Source organism: Haemaphysalis longicornis, unplaced genomic scaffold, assembly GCF_048455015.1.
Source record: "Haemaphysalis longicornis isolate Haplotype H1 unplaced genomic scaffold, Haemaphysalis longicornis Haplotype H1 scaffold_3, whole genome shotgun sequence".
Classification (NCBI taxonomy): Eukaryota; Metazoa; Arthropoda; class Arachnida; order Ixodida; family Ixodidae; genus Haemaphysalis; species Haemaphysalis longicornis.
The window spans coordinates 186,870,737-186,889,290 of NW_027526335.1; the positions used below are offsets into that span (position 1 = coordinate 186,870,737).

At 45.0% G+C, this 18,554-nt stretch overlaps 1 protein-coding gene across 4 annotated transcripts in view; it reads left to right on the plus strand.

Moving 5' to 3' along the window:
* The window catches only part of LOC144175881 (uncharacterized), a 97,343-nt gene that overhangs the window by 42,337 nt on the left and 36,452 nt on the right, over positions 1-18,554 (plus strand). For 3 of the 4 annotated variants that reach the window (XM_077704933.1, XM_077704936.1, XM_077704932.1), the window contains exons 2-3: positions 12,968-13,104; positions 18,204-18,405. In XM_077704933.1, coding sequence (XP_077561059.1) covers positions 12,982-13,104; positions 18,204-18,405 — 325 coding nt within the window. In that variant the 5' untranslated portion in view covers positions 12,968-12,981. Of the gene's footprint in view, positions 1-7,665; positions 7,807-12,967; positions 13,105-18,203; positions 18,406-18,554 lie in introns of those variants that run through there. The other variant, XM_077704934.1, reaches the window with a different exon arrangement.

Here is an 18,554-nt window from a genome sequence, read left to right on the forward strand (position 1 = left end):
TTTGAAATAGAGATAAATCGGCGAGAGTGATGGACTAGTACCGCTATATGTTGTCTGATATTTAGCGGTACCGGCCCAATCACATTTTTGATACTTCATATAACCTAATAATACTAGCATCAGTGTAACAGGCTCAAGTGGGACTCCCTTCTCAAGCAATAATAAACAGACAAACCCAAGCAAACGAAGAACGGGAGAGCATACACGTACGAAGACAAACTGGTACGCAGCATTAAACTCAAATAAATTCAGCGTTAGCATATATTATATATGGGCAGATGCAAAATACTCTGTGCACAAATGCAAACATGTTAAGACAAATACACTGACCCCCTCGCCTTCCCTCATACAGGCGCTCATACATAGGTGCAGCAGCGGTGGGACCATTTGTTCCTACTTTCAAGTTGGGATCATTAGTTCCGGGACCATTAGTTCCGGGGTGATTTGTTCCGCGACCATTTGTCCCGCGACCAAATACCTGCGGCTGCACGGTCCTTTCTACAAGCCACAGCATGAGTCATGCCGTCAGGGTCGTACGGTATGCGACACCGGCGCAGCGTACTATTTTAAGAGTCAGAGAACGCATTGTTCGTATTGCTGAGTGATAAATCAGGCCACATCGCTGGGCGGGACAATGCAAAAGTTTTTCATTGAGAGCCGGAACTCGTTGTGTTGTGGCGTCTGTCGTTTCTTGGCAGCCAACCACAGCAGCTAACACGTGCAAGTAGGAGCCAGCCTCTGAAGGGTTGCGGGCAGCACGGTTAAAGCGTTGCTAAACTCCTGCGTTTTGTTCCGCAGGTGATATGCACATTATTTTCAGATATCGAACAATCTGGTTGCTGGGCTATTCCTGTTATGCTGGTATGTTGCCCATAATGCGCCGTTGATCATAACAGCCGGAGTATGCACTTGAAGACTTCCGCCAGATTCTAAAGCAGATTGATTGATTGATTGTAGGGTTTAATGCGCCGACGCAACGCAGGCGATGAGGTGCGCCGTAGTGGAGGGCTCCCGATTAATTTTGACCACCTGGGGATCTTTAACGCGCCCAAATCTCGCACACACGGGCGTTTTTGCTTTTCGCCTCCATCTGAAAAGCGGCTGCCGCGGCCGGGAATCGAACCCGCGACCTCGTGCTCAGCAGCGCAACACCTTAGCCACGTAGACACCGCGGCGGCTCGATTCTAAAGCAGGCTGGACGAAGCCAAGAAAGTTCTTTACTAAGGTTATTGAAATTGAAGTCGCATCCTTAAAGCAGCCGATTGGTGCTTTGAGTGACGATTTGAAGTATTTGTAATCCTAAATAACGGACGCGAGCAACAAACTCGCCTGCGCCGGGTGAGAGAACTCAAAATATCCAAAAGACAGCCACGTTTCTTAGGGGGAAAAGAGTTCTGTGCACATTAACTTAACAAGCGCAGTTGCTAGGTGGGGCGGTCCACATCATATGTACCAAATATAACTTTCTTACTTGTAGCGGAAAGATCACTGTCGTTGCTTGTCTCCCATGTATCGGCCGAGGACATTTGCACGGTGCACACTTTACTCCCATGTATCGGCCGAGGGTATTTCAGGACCCTTTTAAGAGCCAAATGAAAAGAAAACAGGCATGGCGGATTTGTAGCCAAAGGAATGAACTAGGGATAATACTAATTACATTCGTGCAATAAGAAAGTATACAACAGCTGAAGTTATTTCGATTATCCTTAACGTTCAATTTGGGAAGTATTCATTAACACCTTACATTGAGTGTGTAAACAGAGAAAACGCCGCAGACTGACCAATCAGACGCTCATTTCTGAAACATAGACACAACGCAACGCATAAAACGAAGAAAAAGAGCGTTCGAGCATAATCTTTGGGCCTGCCCTGACGAGACTTCACACTGTACAGTGAGTACCTGTCTGCAGATAACAAAAATATTTCATCATGTAGCTGGAGACAAAACGGAAAACAAAAGTCTCGGTTCATATTTGTGTACGAGAAAAAAAATCTTTTATCAGGTGGACAGCAAACTCTAGGCTTATTCACGTAGCTTGCACGGTTGAATATCACAGGTTGCCTATTGACAAGTTATGCACGACAAATGTCATCTAAGATATAACGATGTAGAGAGCTAGGTGGGTTGTATAAGAAAAAGAAATTCGCAATACAGTAACTGTCTCAAGTCGTCGTCGAAGTGCGCAGAGCACGAAAAGGGACGGTTGTGTTGGAGAGAAGGCAAACTAAAATGCACCAGGGATATGCGAGGAAGAAAGGGCTCAGGAAATCTGTGTCACATACAATCGACATAACCTGGCCGGAAAGGTGCGGTCGTGACGCAAGAGGTTACAGAATAGTGAAACGATCAGGCATAGTGACGGAACGTCTGTAGATGAAATAGGATATAGAGACGTGAGACGGAGCGTCTGCGAGCGGGCGGAGATGTGCGGTGTATCCGCCAGTGTCCGTAAGAAGCGGAAACCGGCTTAGATATTCAAATACGCCGACGCACGCCGTATTCAGAAGCTTAAACTGCGAATCTATAATTCGCCACCGCTGTTTGCCCATGTGTTTCGCTCTCTCCGATTCGCCGTTCCCAGTGTCGGTACATGAGTGTGTGCCGCTGGATCATCTGTAAACTTGTCCAGTCTCGCTTCCCTTACATCTAACTCATTTCTTTCTAACGTACGTTTTTCGGGCGTGCGCATGGGGTGCCTCCGGAGGTTTCTGAGTACACGCGCCTGGCGGATTTCCCTCTGGCCTACCTACAAAAAACGTCACTTTAAAACAAAGGCCCATTTTCCCACGCGCTAAAGAGAACGATATGCCATCATATGGCTGTTATGGTGTAGTTGAAGTAGTGTCGTATGTCAGTCGATAAAAACCTAAGTTGAAAAAAATTACACCATCATCTTCCCGTAGGGGAACCCTGAGTAGTATGCGAAGCAGCCATGGGGTCGACTGAAGTTCCCATTTCTTTTCAGGTCGTCAATTCCGGTGACGTTCAGCTTTGCGTGCCTTCGTTGTATCAGAAGCTTCATGACGAAGTTTGAATGAGTGAAGGACATAAGGCGCGTTCGTAGCACGTTCTCCCGTCTCGGTTTTTAGCGCAGTGGGGAGAGCGCCACGTACTTCCCGTTGCGGCCAGATAGTCGTGGGATCGGAACCGGGCGCCGCCTAAATATTTCATTTTATAGTGGACTGCGCTGACGTCAGCCTAAACGCTGACGAGGCTGAAGAGACGCGCATGCGCAATAGAGTGCGGACGGCAGACAACGACAACGAAGGGAGGGAGGGACACAGCCCCGAGCATGAGAGGCTTCGCATCTAAAAAAAATGTTAGCGCAATCATCTAGGTATGCGGCCCACATTGTAGTGCTGACAGCATTCGAAAATTGATTTCACTTGATTACAAGGTTCAAAGCGCGGACGCCACGCAGGCGATGAGGTGCACCATAGTGGGGGGCTTCTGATTATTTTGACCACTTGGGGGTCTTTGACGTGCGCCGAAATCTCGAACACACGGGCGTGTCCTCTTTCCGCGGCATTCAAAAAGCTTACACATGCGGATTGCTTATTGATTGACATATTCATTTAGCTAAGACATCAGCGCTATATACAAGCAAGGGTATGAGGCGACGAGTCCGTAGTATGTGCAGGTTATGTTACGTTCTTTTGGCAAAGATACAACTGAATCCCTGGCGATGGCTCCGAAATGTATGTTTGAATAGATATCAGAAGCCCTGATTTGCTTACAGCGACGGAACGAACGATTAAATTTTTTTGGGATTAAATTGCAGTAAAACCGTGGGCCCTGCCGCTTCCTCAGCTGTACGATATGCGAAGAATTGAGTGCTATGGAAGCCATGACGGCATATTTCACATCCAACTATGTGGCAATATGGTTATTCTTAAATCCAGTAAATAATTCAAGGTTCGTGTGGACGCTGCTGTTAGGGCCTCCATTGAAAATCAGATGTTATATGCGAACGTTCTGAAGAACGATGAAGCTACCAATTAAACGTTTTAAAATTTTTAAATTTTGTTACATAGACGCGACTGTACATCATCTCCCCCATACAGAAGCTCTCCCACATCAGTCTCCAACGTTCGTACTCGTAACACGTGCACAACCACAAAAATGACAGAATGTCGGTCTCGCACGAAGTTTTTCTAAAGGTGCAAAATGTCTCATTATGCATATTGAAGGGGTACAAGAATGAAAGTCGGCACGCAATAGTTACGTTGCAATTCAAATAAAATGCGTGGATTTTTCAGACCAATCAACAAACCATATATTGTTACACTTGACGTACTTCGTGAAAGAGCCATATTACCACATAAAAAAAAACCGTAAATCAACGATATAACAAATGTGATTTTAGTACTATCGACCCATGCCGATCGCTACGATGAGAAACTGAAAATAACTGGAGCGCCGATTCACTCCCTGCGCTCCGGTGAAGGCAGTGTTGCTCGCTTCGGCTCACTACAAGTGGACAGGCAATTCCTCCGATGAAGTGGCGCAGCGGGCAACAAAAGAAACCACGCAGAGGGGAGGCCTGCGTACGACCGGACGCAGCACGTGGTGGAATTAAAGTCAATGAGGAAGATGACACTTGGAAAAGGGAACCTATAGACGACACGCGGAATTGCGGTCTCACGTAGCCCACGGCGTTCGCGACGCGATTGTCTTGGAGGACTCGACACCGAGCAAAGGCATCTTATGCCGGTTCGAGAAGGCTGCGAAAGATCGTTAACGCATGGTTCATCGACGAGAAGCAAGGTTCCTCCCCAGAACGCTGCTCCACCTGTCGCTCATACCACAAAACGGCGTCCGCAATCAGTGGGCGCTTTATTCCGCACACGAGGTCGAGTGCTGTTGGTTGAGGGCATATGCAGCAGATACATTGTGTGTTTTCATGTTATCTTTAATCAGCGTCGTTCCGCACCTTTTCTATACACCCGTTGAGCAGCGTCCTCTGAAAGCACGACTTTCCGAAAAAAAAGAATACACACGGAAAGGTGTTTACGGCTTGAATCTTTGGTATATTTTTAGAAAGTATAAAAGACCCCAATGTATAGGCGAACCCTTGGCGCAACGTACGAACGTACAAAACATCTCTGCAATAGGGGGAAGAGCTCGGGCTCTACGGCAGCGTAGTAAGGGTTCTTACGCGTGATGACGGGAACCATATGGTGGAAATGAAGTGTGAAGTTAGAGACCGTAAGTTAGAATCGAAGTTCAACAGGCCAGTGTAAATGGTGATGGGGAAATTAATGTGATGAGGGTAGATGTCCTTGGTAATGCAGTTAATAATGCAGGTATACTGTATTTGCACGATTCTGACGCATACCTTTTTTTGCTAAAAGTAGCCTTAAAATATCCTGTTGCAATACGGCTTAAAACCGATGTTGTGTTTCAATGTTCCCCGCTTTGGCTTTAAAGCCAGCAGGAGCTGGATGGGAGCGAAAATGAAGCACAAGGAATTCCCGCAGCCGCAGTTGCGTGTTCACGTAAACTGTCTTTTGCCCGATACGGAGTGTCATGTCTTTTACATCTGAATGGTGGAACCCGCAATAAATTGTTTTTTCGGTATTGTAATAGGTAGACTTACCTCCGTGTTATAATCGGGGGCGCGCCAGAATTTTGGAAATACCATAAGCGATCTGGGTACTTTTAATGTTTTAGCATGCCATTGTTAGCCAGGGGTACTAGCTCGCAGTTTAAATGGGCTGCCACACTCATTTGTGCCTTAACTGTTACACATTCATGGTAGCTGGTCAGTTGTCTGTGACTAAATTTTTGGGCACTAATAAAGCAAATGTTCTTACAACAGTTTTGAGTGCACCCTCGAATTATATTTTAAAAAAATATTAGGAAAGTTGTACTCGAGTAAATAGAAGCCGGTAGTCTACATTTCAAAATTTGACATCCTGTGACTATTTGCGAGAATGTTTACATGTTGAACATTTGGTGAATGTCAAACATTAGGAACATTGAAGATTTCGCGAACATTTCTAGTGTTCTGGAAAAAAAAACACATTGTATCTTTACCTTGGATGTTGCAGTGGCTGTTAAAAAACGTAAACTCACGAGTGCCCGGAAATGTTTTCATGCACGCCTGAGGTTCCCTTTGACTCCATCGTTGGCCATTACTCCTTCACTGTTGCTTTGACCTGCCGCCTTTACTCCATCATTGTTGCTGTGAGTGTGAGCATCGTTCATTATTTTGGAACTGATTATCATTGGACAACACCTTGGAGGGGCGTCTTTCTCGTTCCGAGCAACTGCTGCCACGATTGCGGAGTACGCTTGAGATTTTTTTTGGCAACTCTTGGCCAATCTCCTTAAGTGGGTTCGCTTGGTTTGACAAACCTGCGCCGGTAACGCTGGACGGTCGCCACAAGGCAGCCACACACGAGCGCACGGAATTTGCTTGGTTTTTTAACTGCCGGGCGGTAGCCACGAGGCACACGCCCACGTACGCGCGCTCACGTGCGCTCGGCATTTTCTTGGTATTTTTAACTGCGGACACGCAAAATAACGATTTGCTAAATAGCTTTGCTGTTAAAACACAAGCCACGTCTTTTCAATCTGGATTGTGTCGAACTGATTTTTTTTCCCAACTGTGAAAAAATTACGCGTTCCTTGTTATAACCTAAAAGAAACACCTGCCAAATCGGTTCACCTGGCCTTAACATAGTTTACAAGAAAACGAAAAGCGTTTAACCTACAGACCAGCCCCTAGAGTTACATGGCTTTCAAAAACACGCAGTCGCACTGACTCCTCTGAGCTGTAGATTTTTACATGTGGGATTTTTACAGTAATATGCAATATTTCCCCATGTCAGCTTTTCAATTCGAACATATGTGCCTCATGAAGTGCCTTACCCGGCCGTGAAGCGTGAACGGTGACCGGTAGTCTGGGCGGGTAAGAAACGACTGGCCTAGAGGTGCACGAAAAAGACGGCTGGGGACTGAACACCGGTCTTTGAAGTTGCTTAACGCTGTTGGTCTGTGCTAAACCTAATTTTGTGAGAATTGCTTTCATGTTCGCTATATCTTCCAACCAAAACGTGAGCGCAACCTGCCTGAACCACGTTGATTGATGCCCCTTGAATTACATCGCCAGAACCTCACCTGTGCTTTTACAAGTAATATTTTTTTTATTTATTGTCATCGCTTTTGTGTTAACTCAGGGCAAGGCGGGCTGAAAATTTCCAGCAGGGTTCGTAATACTCTAGGTATTTGAGTTTGTAAGGCCCTTAAAACATGGTGCACAACTCGCCGTGAATTTTCTCCGCGCTACGTTGATTCCTCCTACGCCGACTTACAACAGGGCCACGTGTTTCTAATTCCGCGTTCGGTGTGGTGATAAGCTAACTGAAATTTATGCCAAGAAACACGCGTTTACCGCAGACGGAATTCCCGCCGGCAGCGCTCAGCCCAAAACACTTTTTGCAATCTGAGCATGCGGGATTCTCTGCTTCCGCAGCTTCCGCTGCATACACAACGCCGTGGAATGTGGCCATGATATGGCTTGGCTGCGGTGGCGCGTGATGAGGTGAGAAAGGGAGAGTAGATGGCGGGGCGCCCCAGGCGGCCAAATGTTCAAACAAATGCTAAGCGTAGAGAATCTCGGCGGGACTGGCGGGACGGAGCGCAGCTCTTTTAAGCCGCACGCCTGAGGTTGCAAGACGCCCAACGGACAACTCGTGTCTGGCCCAGTTTGGGACGGCCGGACGCTTTCTCAACCCACCGTTTATTGGCCAAGAAAGCCACCGACGCTACTCCCCGTCGTTAGAAGCCGGCAGCCGCACGTGAGCTCGAAGTTTTGTTGCCGGAACTGAATAGACACTGAACAGCGTTTGTTGTGGTTAATATTCCTTTTTAACTAAACCTTTCGCTGTCCTGGGAATACGTTTTGGTTTTATGTTGGTCCAGAGTCAGCATGCGTCGTTTCCGTCTTCCGGTTAAATCCGACACCTCCCAAATAGTCTCGTGGCAACTACAGTACACGGGTCTGAGTTTGCACGTCACGGAGTATTGCACGGTAGGGAATATTATAGTAGGTAACATTGGTTGTGGCAAAAAGATTCAAACATTGCGTAATCCTTCTACACATGTAGCTATTATTTTCTCGCATTTTTTCTAATATGCGTAGAAGCGATCAACCAGAATTCTCATCTGGAATTCTCAATATATTAAAAAGAACTTCAACATGCTGTCATAACGCCTGCTGAAACTTTATTTCTGCTGAGATAGCTGAACGAGACTAAAGCAACATACACGACGGCATACAAACCAACGCATCGATGCAAAACCTAAATATTTTTTTTTCTGCTCTGCTACTTTCGAATCACGCAATTTCTAAGAACTGACACGTAACTGAAATAAAACACCCTGGGTTGAGCCTGGGAAAAACGCTGATGATAAAAGTGGCTGGAACAGCTGAGGTTTCATAACTACGTAAGGAATAACTCACATTGTCCGAAAAAGAATATCGTTACAACTCAAGACGTCTTTTGTCCCACCAACAGAGATTTGTCAACGGTCGTTGGAGCAAAAGCACTTATCAATGGAAGTTTTTGCAGGTATTGAAAACGCATTAGATAGTATTCCTGTTCCTCGTTTTATTTCTGTATCATATTGAATAGTTATGGCGCAATGGTTGATGTCTCTTAGTGTTCATTCTCTGGCTGTCTGTCATCTGAAGAACGGCTAGGTAAATAACTGCTAATCGAGGTATAAAAGCTCAACAATACGTTCCACAAGATTAGTTCTCGCATATTTGCAGTAGTATAAATGATCTACCGCTGGAATGGCACCAGTTACATTGTTACTTTACGTGTATGACACCACCCGTCTGACGTTTTAAAATTCTTTTTGAGAACTGCATAGTGCATGAACGTGTGAATTACGCAGTATTGCTCCCTTGTTTTTCTAATTAGCAGTTAACTTTGCGTGCGGTCATTAGCACGTGCTTTCTTTTTTTGTTCTGGAAAGTGGAGGATTCACAGTGCTTTTTTGAATTGGTTCCCGCAGAATAGACCAACCCAATCGGTGGCCTTGCAATGTTTAGATTTTTCTCAACATTTTCACCCAACGATTAGTACGATACGCAGTTCGGAAGCACATTTACGTCTAAATTTTAGTCCTGAATTTAGTTCGTGAGCCATTACGCTATTTGATTGAGACCATTTTTTGAGTAAAGTCTGTAATATATATTTTATAGCGGGGGGCTACCACACGTGCGCGGATCGTTTTATAACGCCAAATGTGGGACCATGTGATTTGTGGGGGCGCGTGCGCAGGAAAGCTGAGGACGTTGGGCACGCCGAGATAAGGTGAAACAAGTTGGGTGTGCAATCATTGTTATCAGTGACGTGAGGGAAGAGTGCCTACTTCCCGGATAGTAGTCAAAATGGGGGCACATTTGTTTCTGAATCACCAATTTTTCTTTTACTTGTCCTCTCAGACCGCGAAACAAGCTTTACAAGTGTGAGGAACGTTATCCTTGCCAAATCCGTTGTCCGAGATTATGCCAGCAAAGTGTTTTATGCAATTCTCACCGCTTTGTGGTATTTGTCCGGTAAGGACGCGGTGACGTTCACCGCCATCTGCAATGCGTTCTGATAAGGCGCTCACGGGAACGAAGGAGTTCTGCATGTGTGAGTCCAAGTTATTGACCTCAGCCGTGCGAGTTTCTGGCTTCAGTGCTGGAGTACATCCTCACGTTCAACCCGCCGCGGTGGTTCAGTGGCTATGGCATTGTGCTGCTGAGCCAAAGGAGCGGGTTCGATTCCTGGCCGCGGCTGCCGCTTTTCTGACGGAAGCGAAAAGCAAAAACGCCCGCGTGCTCGAGATTTCGGCACACGTTAAAGATCGCCAGGTGTTCAAAGTTAATCCGGACACCGCCACTTCGGCGCTCCTCATCACTTGTGTTGCGATGGCGCGTTAAACCCCACAATCAATCACACCTTCACGTTTAACAGTCAACTAACCCTGATAGCTCAGGTTATTCGTTTATGTGGAAATTAGGTGAGTAATTCAGGGAAGTGTACGCAATCATAGCGCCGAATTTTTAACGGTTCACTTGATGCGCAATCAGAAAGTTGTCACTTCCCTATTCGTTCTGTAATGTGTACCATTATTTTGATACCCTTCATGTGGTAAGGGAGTGATGCCTGATAATATCTTGCTGCAGGCTGCGTAGACCAGTTCGAGTTGGGATGAAATGTTTATTGCAGAGCCGATGTGGAACAGTACTCCTTCCGAGTGTTCCCGCGTAAATCACGATGGGAACAACACCAGGCGGTACTTATTGCGCTAAAGTCTGCTCCAATAATAATTAGACCAGTTTATTTCAGGCAAAAGATACGCTAAGATACGCTACCTCCAATCGTAGAGCCCCGGTTCCGGGAGTACCGTTTATGCCTGGAATAAATTTTGAACAGGAGGGCAGGATTGTGTCTCGGGGGTGGAAGTCGGAGGTATTACATGCCGGTTCGAATTTCCTAGGCGTCCCACGGGTATTGCCTAGAGTGACAGGATTTAGCACTACCACTTACCCGTTACCAGGGAAGTCGGGAGATTGTCTCATTTTGGAGTCCTTGTAGGTGGTGTAGCACGGGACTTTGCAAGGGCCTTTCGTTTTGTATAACAGTATGTTTACGGGCCATATTGTTGACACGGGATAATTTAAGTAAGGACCGTTTTGATCGAATCATTGATAGTTGCAACGAAGTGTAAGGGATTTAGAGAGTGTTGGTTAATTTTGTGGCATTACTTTTTTCGGCGGAATGCAATAGGAATGACTGTTTGAATAAAGTGGTATATTTGTTTTATAACATGATGTAAGCACATTTTCGTAGTACCGTACATTGACCATATTCTACGAATATTCGCACATCTTAAACCAGATTTGTGCCTCCCGCTGTTGCAACGTCTGCTCAGGGACGTTATTTTGGGGGCTGCGGCCGGTCGGCTGTAGATAAGCAGCTGCGCGTGGCGCGAGGTGGGCGAGTGGCCTTGGGGATCACGTATGTAAGGCCACATCTTGGGGGGAGTCAGACTGGAGTCGGCTGATGGCTTCCCGAAAAGGTGCAAGTTACGTATGTATGGCCTGAAGATCAAGACTCGTCTTTAGCCTTTAGCTGCGCATTTTCGGGCATTACTTCGTGGTTGCCTGGTAGAGGGGATGACGATGAGGACAAATCTTCTGCGGTTTTAATGTGGCGGTAGGCCCACAAGAAAACATAGCGCTGGCAGGTAGGTCCTTTGGGCTTGATATTACGCTCGGCAACATACTCTTCGTGGCAGAGGTTTCTTCACGTATTTTTTCCATCAAGGTTATTGCAGTGTCCTTGCTTCTTAATTACTGAAAGAACGCTTTCTTAAACGAATAATGTTTAAACATGTAGATTATTCCATGCTAACAGCCCAGTTCAGTCCGAATGCACTTTATGCTTGTTTGGTCTGCTGCCTCGCGTGCCTTCCATGTTGACGCTTCGGGTTTTGCATTAGAATGCTCGCTTCAATGGCGGCTAACGAGATCTGGTGCCTCGTTTTGTATCACAGTAACCAACGGCCCGGCATGCAACAGAGAAAGACCTTTATACAGATTAGCCTCCGGCATCACGGCGATGGAACATCTTATACACAATGGCAGGAAGGGCAGTACTCGGCCAGGTCTTGCTACACTTAAAGACAGTATTAGATGACTCGTATCAGTTATATACAATTTTTAACCACGTGGGGAAAGTAGTAAGGTCAAAACGTACCGTTGTCTGATTCTGTGTTTTTGTAAGCAAAATACTTCGACCTTTCATTTACGAATGGAAGCGTGTGGATGGTTTTATATGTTTAAATACCGCTTCAAATAGTGTCTTTAGTTGTGCGCAACAAACTCAGTAGTTCAATAACTACTTCTATGGCTTCTCAGTTTCTCCCCAAACGTAAGGTGATATATTTGGGCGCATTTGGTTGCACGACGTTCGGCGTATACTGCGATGGACGCTATGCTTGCCGCGTCATCGAGACAACGCGGAGGCGAGTTAGGGACTAGGTGCTTGTTGGACTTTTGCTACGGCATGTCGTGGATTTTGTCCTGCCATTCTTTATTTCTGGTTTTGAACAACTCGCGTCACCGGCTTGAACCGTCTGGGCGCGTCTTGAAGACGCGTCATCTTTACGTTCTTGCGTACGGTCGGCACAGAACTCTGCCGCGTCATAGATGTTCACTTGCGATTATGGCCGAGAGAGAAAATGGTAGGGTAGTTCAGGGCAGTAGAAAATCCACGCCCTATGAATAATTGGCTTAAGTGTCTTTATCGCGCATAGAAATGTACCGATTGAACCGGGAGTCTCTTCATCCGTAGGTGTTGTGACAGGCGCACACGCAGACGCCGCGCCATTACTTGTGATCAGAAGAAGGCGAAGTCTTGTAAAGTACCAACACCTTATCCCCAACCGACTTCGATCGCGCGGGGCTAAGAAAATAAACTGAGATTTCAAGCTTGTGGCGGCTACGATGTACCGAATGTGGTCGGGGAGGAAAGCACGTAGATATGAATGTATGAATGTACATAATGAAGCTAGTATCGCTAAAACCATGACACCTATTGGAAAAAGCTGAAGTACAGTCGGGATCAAAAGTCTAGATTGAACGTCCACCACAATTTTGTCTTCCTGCGGACTAACAGCACTTCGGCATGGGCAAGAAGACGGACAGGTGTACAATTAAAATGTACAGTTAACCATGCACACAGTTAAGGCGGCCTGCACTCATGCAAATGCGCTGCCTTTTGAAAGCTGCTCGAGTGGAATCTAGACTTTTGCTCCCCAATTTACATTCTAAGGTTGACAGCTATACAGGCGAGGACCCCCAGGGGTGAACGGCTAAATGTTACAAACTAAAGATGCTCCGCGTTACTGCAGAAGGACGCAGTTGGCTGAATTATTCGTGTGAATTACTTGCAGGAACAGCACCGACAATGAAGGTTCGCATTGAAGATGGCATCGTGTACTCGCCTTACCCTGACGTGGACGTACCAATTAGGTCCTTCTACGACTTGGCCAAAGAGAAGCTTACCGAGAACCCTGACCGGACAGCTATGGTAAGATATTTGGCTAGACGACTGCTGACATTTTGTAATCCACTGGCTGTGGCCTTGAAAATTTTAGGAAGGATTTTGTAAACGTTCTGTTGATTGCTGAAGTTTCAACACCTTTAATCTATTCGCCTTGATATAACCCTTTAGTGAGACCAACTGATCTCTCTAATGCCTGGCTAACCGACTTTCCGCGTGACTAGAGTACGTTAGGCAGTTACATGTGCGTAGACGATTTGGTACAGGAACTGGGCAATTTTTTGGCAGACTTATTCAATTTTTTATATAGGCCGTAGACACGATATTTGTTGTGAAGTACTCCGACACTTGAAAGGGAAATGTGGTAGGATCATAAATGCGAAAACATATTTCTTTTTTTTTTTTGCGGAAACTCGGAAGTCGCAATTGTATGATGCACGGGTAAGCCGCTCAGCTACACGTGAACCCCTTAAGAATCGAATTAATCACTGTAAACATGCAGTAGAGGTAGTGGATTTTTTTCAGTTCTGTATAAGAAGTCTGCTGCAAAACTATAGGGCCCCAGGGCCTTTCGTCGAGTACCTCGATTGAACCTCAGGTATTCTAATGGAGCTTAATATAGCAAGCCCCTTGGAGTCATCACAGCTATACACATTGACATCCCTGGCAAAAAACTTTTCAAAGCACAAGAAGTCTGATATCAGGGTATGTATGAAGTCCATAGGGCTTTATTACACAATTGCAAACACTACGTATGGGTGGTAAACGCTACCCATCGAGCCATTCTAAAGTAGACGTCTTTATAGTATACACATCCGCTGCTAGCAATACTTTTTCGGGCGAAAATACAGGTGGTATGATACGACGATATGTCGGTCGTGTGGCATTTTGTTGATGACAAATCCATGGAGGGCGGAAGTGGGGCGTACGAAGGATCGACAAGGACATACAGTTTTTCTACTTGAACCCACGTAGAATTGCTCGGCCACTCAATATGAATACAATTTGGCGCGCTAAATGGCAATTTATGGGCAAGGTTACTTCGTCGTGCAGGGTCGGACCCTCAGGAAGGAGGGGGTGAGGCGGTTGCGCTAACGCCCTGTCCCCGCCCCCGTCATCCCCCATTGCGACCATGCTGTGGTACTACCGCTCACCTCAGAGGTCACTCTTTGTAGGATTCGGGGCTGACGACTTTGTTTTCATACTAGCATAATCCCGGGTTTTGGTTATTAACTAATGTTCTTTCTTTATAAGAAATCTCAGTCTTGGCGATGAGTGAAAATTGGAATTGTTTCGCAAATTGGCGAAACCTTCCCAATTCATCTTAGATATTGCCGGATATACTTTATTTTCGGTAATTGAACATAAAGAGAAAGACAGATACTTTCACAGCCACGTCGTGAAAAACAGTTTTAGAAAGGTTTGTACTGGAGTTTATGCTGTACGACCACTTTATTTGGCTCTAACGTAGGGCTGTAACTGTTCCTTTCTACGTGTACACTGAATGTTACGGAAATGATGAGCACTTGTTAACTACCTTTGCAGGTGTTCCTTTTCCAGAAAGCTGGGTACAGCAAGACTACCGCGTTCACTTGGAAGAAAATGAACGCAACCTCTCTAAACGGGAAGAAATCTTTATAAGCAGGGCCGTATTGGAGTGTTGCCGTACTCGAAAACAAATCTGACGCCAGCAGATCCCTTTAGGCGGTATTGTTCCGACCGCTGGTTGTACGATCTTTTACGAAACAAATGTTCGCAGCACTGAACATCGGGCACTTTTCCACGTCATGGAAATGCCAAAGTGCATTGCTCTGGAGGCTGTTGACTCGTTTATTCAAGTATTCGTACCAGTGTGCGTAGGGAATTTCTGTAGCTACGTGCAACTATTTAGAGTCATTCTTTATTTTCCAAAGTAAATTTCAATCAACCGCAGTGGTGGTGTCGCTTGACTACTAGCTACCAACCTGTGGCCTAGTGACCTCATGTATTCCACCTGTCGCTTCTCATTCATATCGGAGCGACAAGGGCGACAATAAATTTTGGCATCCACGCTTTTATGCAAATATGTATTATCCCATGAAATAAATAGAGGGTGTCAAGTGTCTTTCCAGAAATCTTACTTAGGGTTATTAACTGGGATGGATTGACATGGTGAAATCTTGGCATCGAATCGAACACAAATATCGGCCGAAAACAAAGCTGGGCTGGACACATCACACCATGTGCTGATTTATTTTTTCCGAAACCGGTCAACCGCATTTAAAAGTGTGTGCCTAATGACATGAATGGAAGCAAGAACTCAAACTGGGACGTGCATTGGAGCTTTTATTTCCACCTATTTGTGACACTTCGAATGGGACATTCCCGTATGCTGTGATTCGTTGGCTCCAGCACTTTGAGTGGTTTATAGACACCCCGCTATTTATCTTACGTATAAACTATAAATCAAAGCAAGAATATTTGAAGATACGAAGTACAACATTTCCGATCACAACCCAAACTGGATAAGAACACTATGTGGTCCGAATTAGAAAGATTGAATGAACTCGCTGCCCTAGCTCTCACAATCTTTAAGGCGGAGCTGGGCCTTGATTACCGCCATGGCGACACATACGGGGGCATTAAATCGGCTGTGCATGTGGTATTAAAACCTTCTGTTAAAAATAGAGAAGGCTTTCAAAGGCAACAGTATGAGCCGAAAACTTTGCGCAATGTTAGCAAACATTATTGCGGAGGTGGTGGGTAAGGTGTTGGCGAGACGGTTACGCATTGTTATACATTATTTGAACTTTCCTTTACGGCCCCCGTCCCCAGATTTTAACGTCCACGTCCATCACAGGCAGGAAAAAGTTATGAGAAGGGGATCGACAGTGCTTAGCCATTTCAGCTTTTGTTTTGTAGGTTTTCGTATATGTGGATAGCGAAAAGGAGAACCGGCTACAAAAAAATTATTTTTCGTGCAGCCGATTTCTCCTACAAGTTCCGCCAGTTAAACACGGTGTGCAGGTAATATTACTACACATAACCGAGCGAGAACCGAAGTGCCTAACAGTTGAGCAATTGGGTAGGTTCATCTGTGATAAATCTTTTCCGCACATGGGAGAAGTCATACATGGCAGAAATTTTTACCATGATGAAAATCTTTGGTACATTTCAGGTACCACAGGACCATGTCACAGTAGTGCTCTATTAGTAACAACTGCACGTTGAATTTAGGAGACAACGTTTATTAGACAAAGGTCGCTGGTATTCCACTGCTAATACCATATCGGTGTTCGATACCACAGCGAGGGATGCCCCTCCAAATGGCCAAGCAATAATCTATAAGGAAAGAAGAAAGGAAGGAAGGAACGAAAAAAAGGTAAAAGAAAGGCAGGAATATTATTCAGCCCGTGACCTAGTATGCTGTCCTACACGTGGAAAAGGGGAACAAGGAAAAAAAAAACCGGAAAACAGAAAAAGGAGAAAGGTGAGGACTAAGCGAAAAGGGGTGTACCCAGCGTTAAGACACCATAGACAAACAGGTTCAGCGAGATAATCAATAAAGCTGCGCAGTATTGATTGATAATTCTTAACAAATCTTTCAATGGCTATGCTCAGAAGCATTCCTTAAATGAGGCGCAAATATGGAAGCCTAAAAAGTCAGCGCCAGAAAGCATAGTGCCGAATTGCGCTCGTGTTGAAATGGTAATACTTCGGGGCTATAATTTAAAATCCGCATACTCAAGAATACACCTGCGATGTCGTGCAATGACGTGGAATACCGTAAAGTTGAAAAGTATTCATAACGCTAGGTTAGTTACACCTCCTATAAAATACCTCTTGTTACTAGTTGCCTCAAGGAATGTTCCGTAAATCTACAAAGGTTCATTAGGCGTACTGTAAATAGGTTTATTTATTGCCCGTTTCAACAGACATAACGTGCAGAAATTCAGAGAATTGTCTACTAATGCGTCGCATTCTTATTCCGCTTGTGTATAGACAAGGGGCATAGAATGGCTACTACCATTCCAGAGAGTGTCAGTTCTCACACACTCTGGAGAACTCAGACCCTATAAAACGTGAGTCTTTTACAGCGAAGTATGGTTATAAGTAGCCAAAGACGTTGGATTATTTTATTGATATGTTTTCTTTTTTTATTTTTGTATATGTAGTCAATTTATACCATTGTAGTGATTAAGTGCCTGTAGTTCCCTAATTATTTTTTTTTCGAAGATCCAAGGCGTACTGCAGAGTATGTCCATTTACGTTATATTTTTATTTGTACTTCGAGACTTCATTTGCAGACTTTTATTGTTTAGGCTGAGGTTTTGTGCTGAGTTGTATACGATTCGTATTTTTGATTTTAGGAGACCATTTTTATCGAAATTTTAATTTTTTATATTTTGTTTTTCAAAATTATGTTCGACCAATTACTTCCATTAGCGCTGTTATGACGATTTACTTCTGTAAATATTCATTTTTTTTTTCAAATACATTGCGTTACATGGTTCTGGCTGTGGTTACACTCGGCAAAGGATGCTACCCTTTAAAAGCTGTTTCGATTTCCGTTTAGCACCAAAGTCTTCCGAACGAGATCAAAGCGCTCACCCTCATGAGTGCAGCGAAAATCAATGTCTTCCACGCACTCAAACAATGAAATTTTGAGTTCTGGCGAAATGAATCTAACGATTCTCACGGTCGAAGTTTTCCCGTGACTGAGAAAACGTGAGGTTCGCAAAGATTGGCCACAGTCAGGGGCACTTCGTTCTGAATTTTATATTTCTGCATGGGTTTCGACGATCAAACATGAGAAATATAGAGTTCGGTCTATGCATTACCTCTTCTATGTTGGGATTCAGAAAAACACTGTTCCAGTTAATATTAAATTCAAGCACAGTTATGCGGATTTTGCCTCCTCTATTTGTGTTCTCTCTGTTGAATCAAAACTTCACAACGATAGTATCTCTGCATTAACTTAGCGAAATGACACAATAGTGAGAGGTAGAATACCTTGTTTAAAACAAACCTATTTCAAATAGAAAATAGCGAAAATTAGTGATGCAAACACCTCTTCTGGCACCACTGCGATTGATGACATTAAGACTTAAAATGCATACTATTGATCACATGGCGTTCTTGTGCAGGTTGATGACGAACTATGCCTGAGTCGGGCTCAACTGCTGGCCCGTATGAAGTCCTATGCCGTCGGCTTCCGTCGCCATGGAGTCCAGCAAGGAGACCGATTGTGCGTTCACGTAAACAACAACGTGGAAAATTACGCTGCTATGTACGGCTGCATCCTTGCCGGTGCCACCATTATTATGGCCAAGACGTCGCTCACCGAGCGTAAGTTGGCATGGCTCCAAAACGGCCTTTGGTGCAATAAAATCACTGACAAGAACGCTGCGGTCACCGCACTCCAGAGTGTAAAAGAAGTGGTGCACAGGAAATGAAAGCACCGCTAGGAGGGGCACTAAGAAACTGAAAAAAAATGT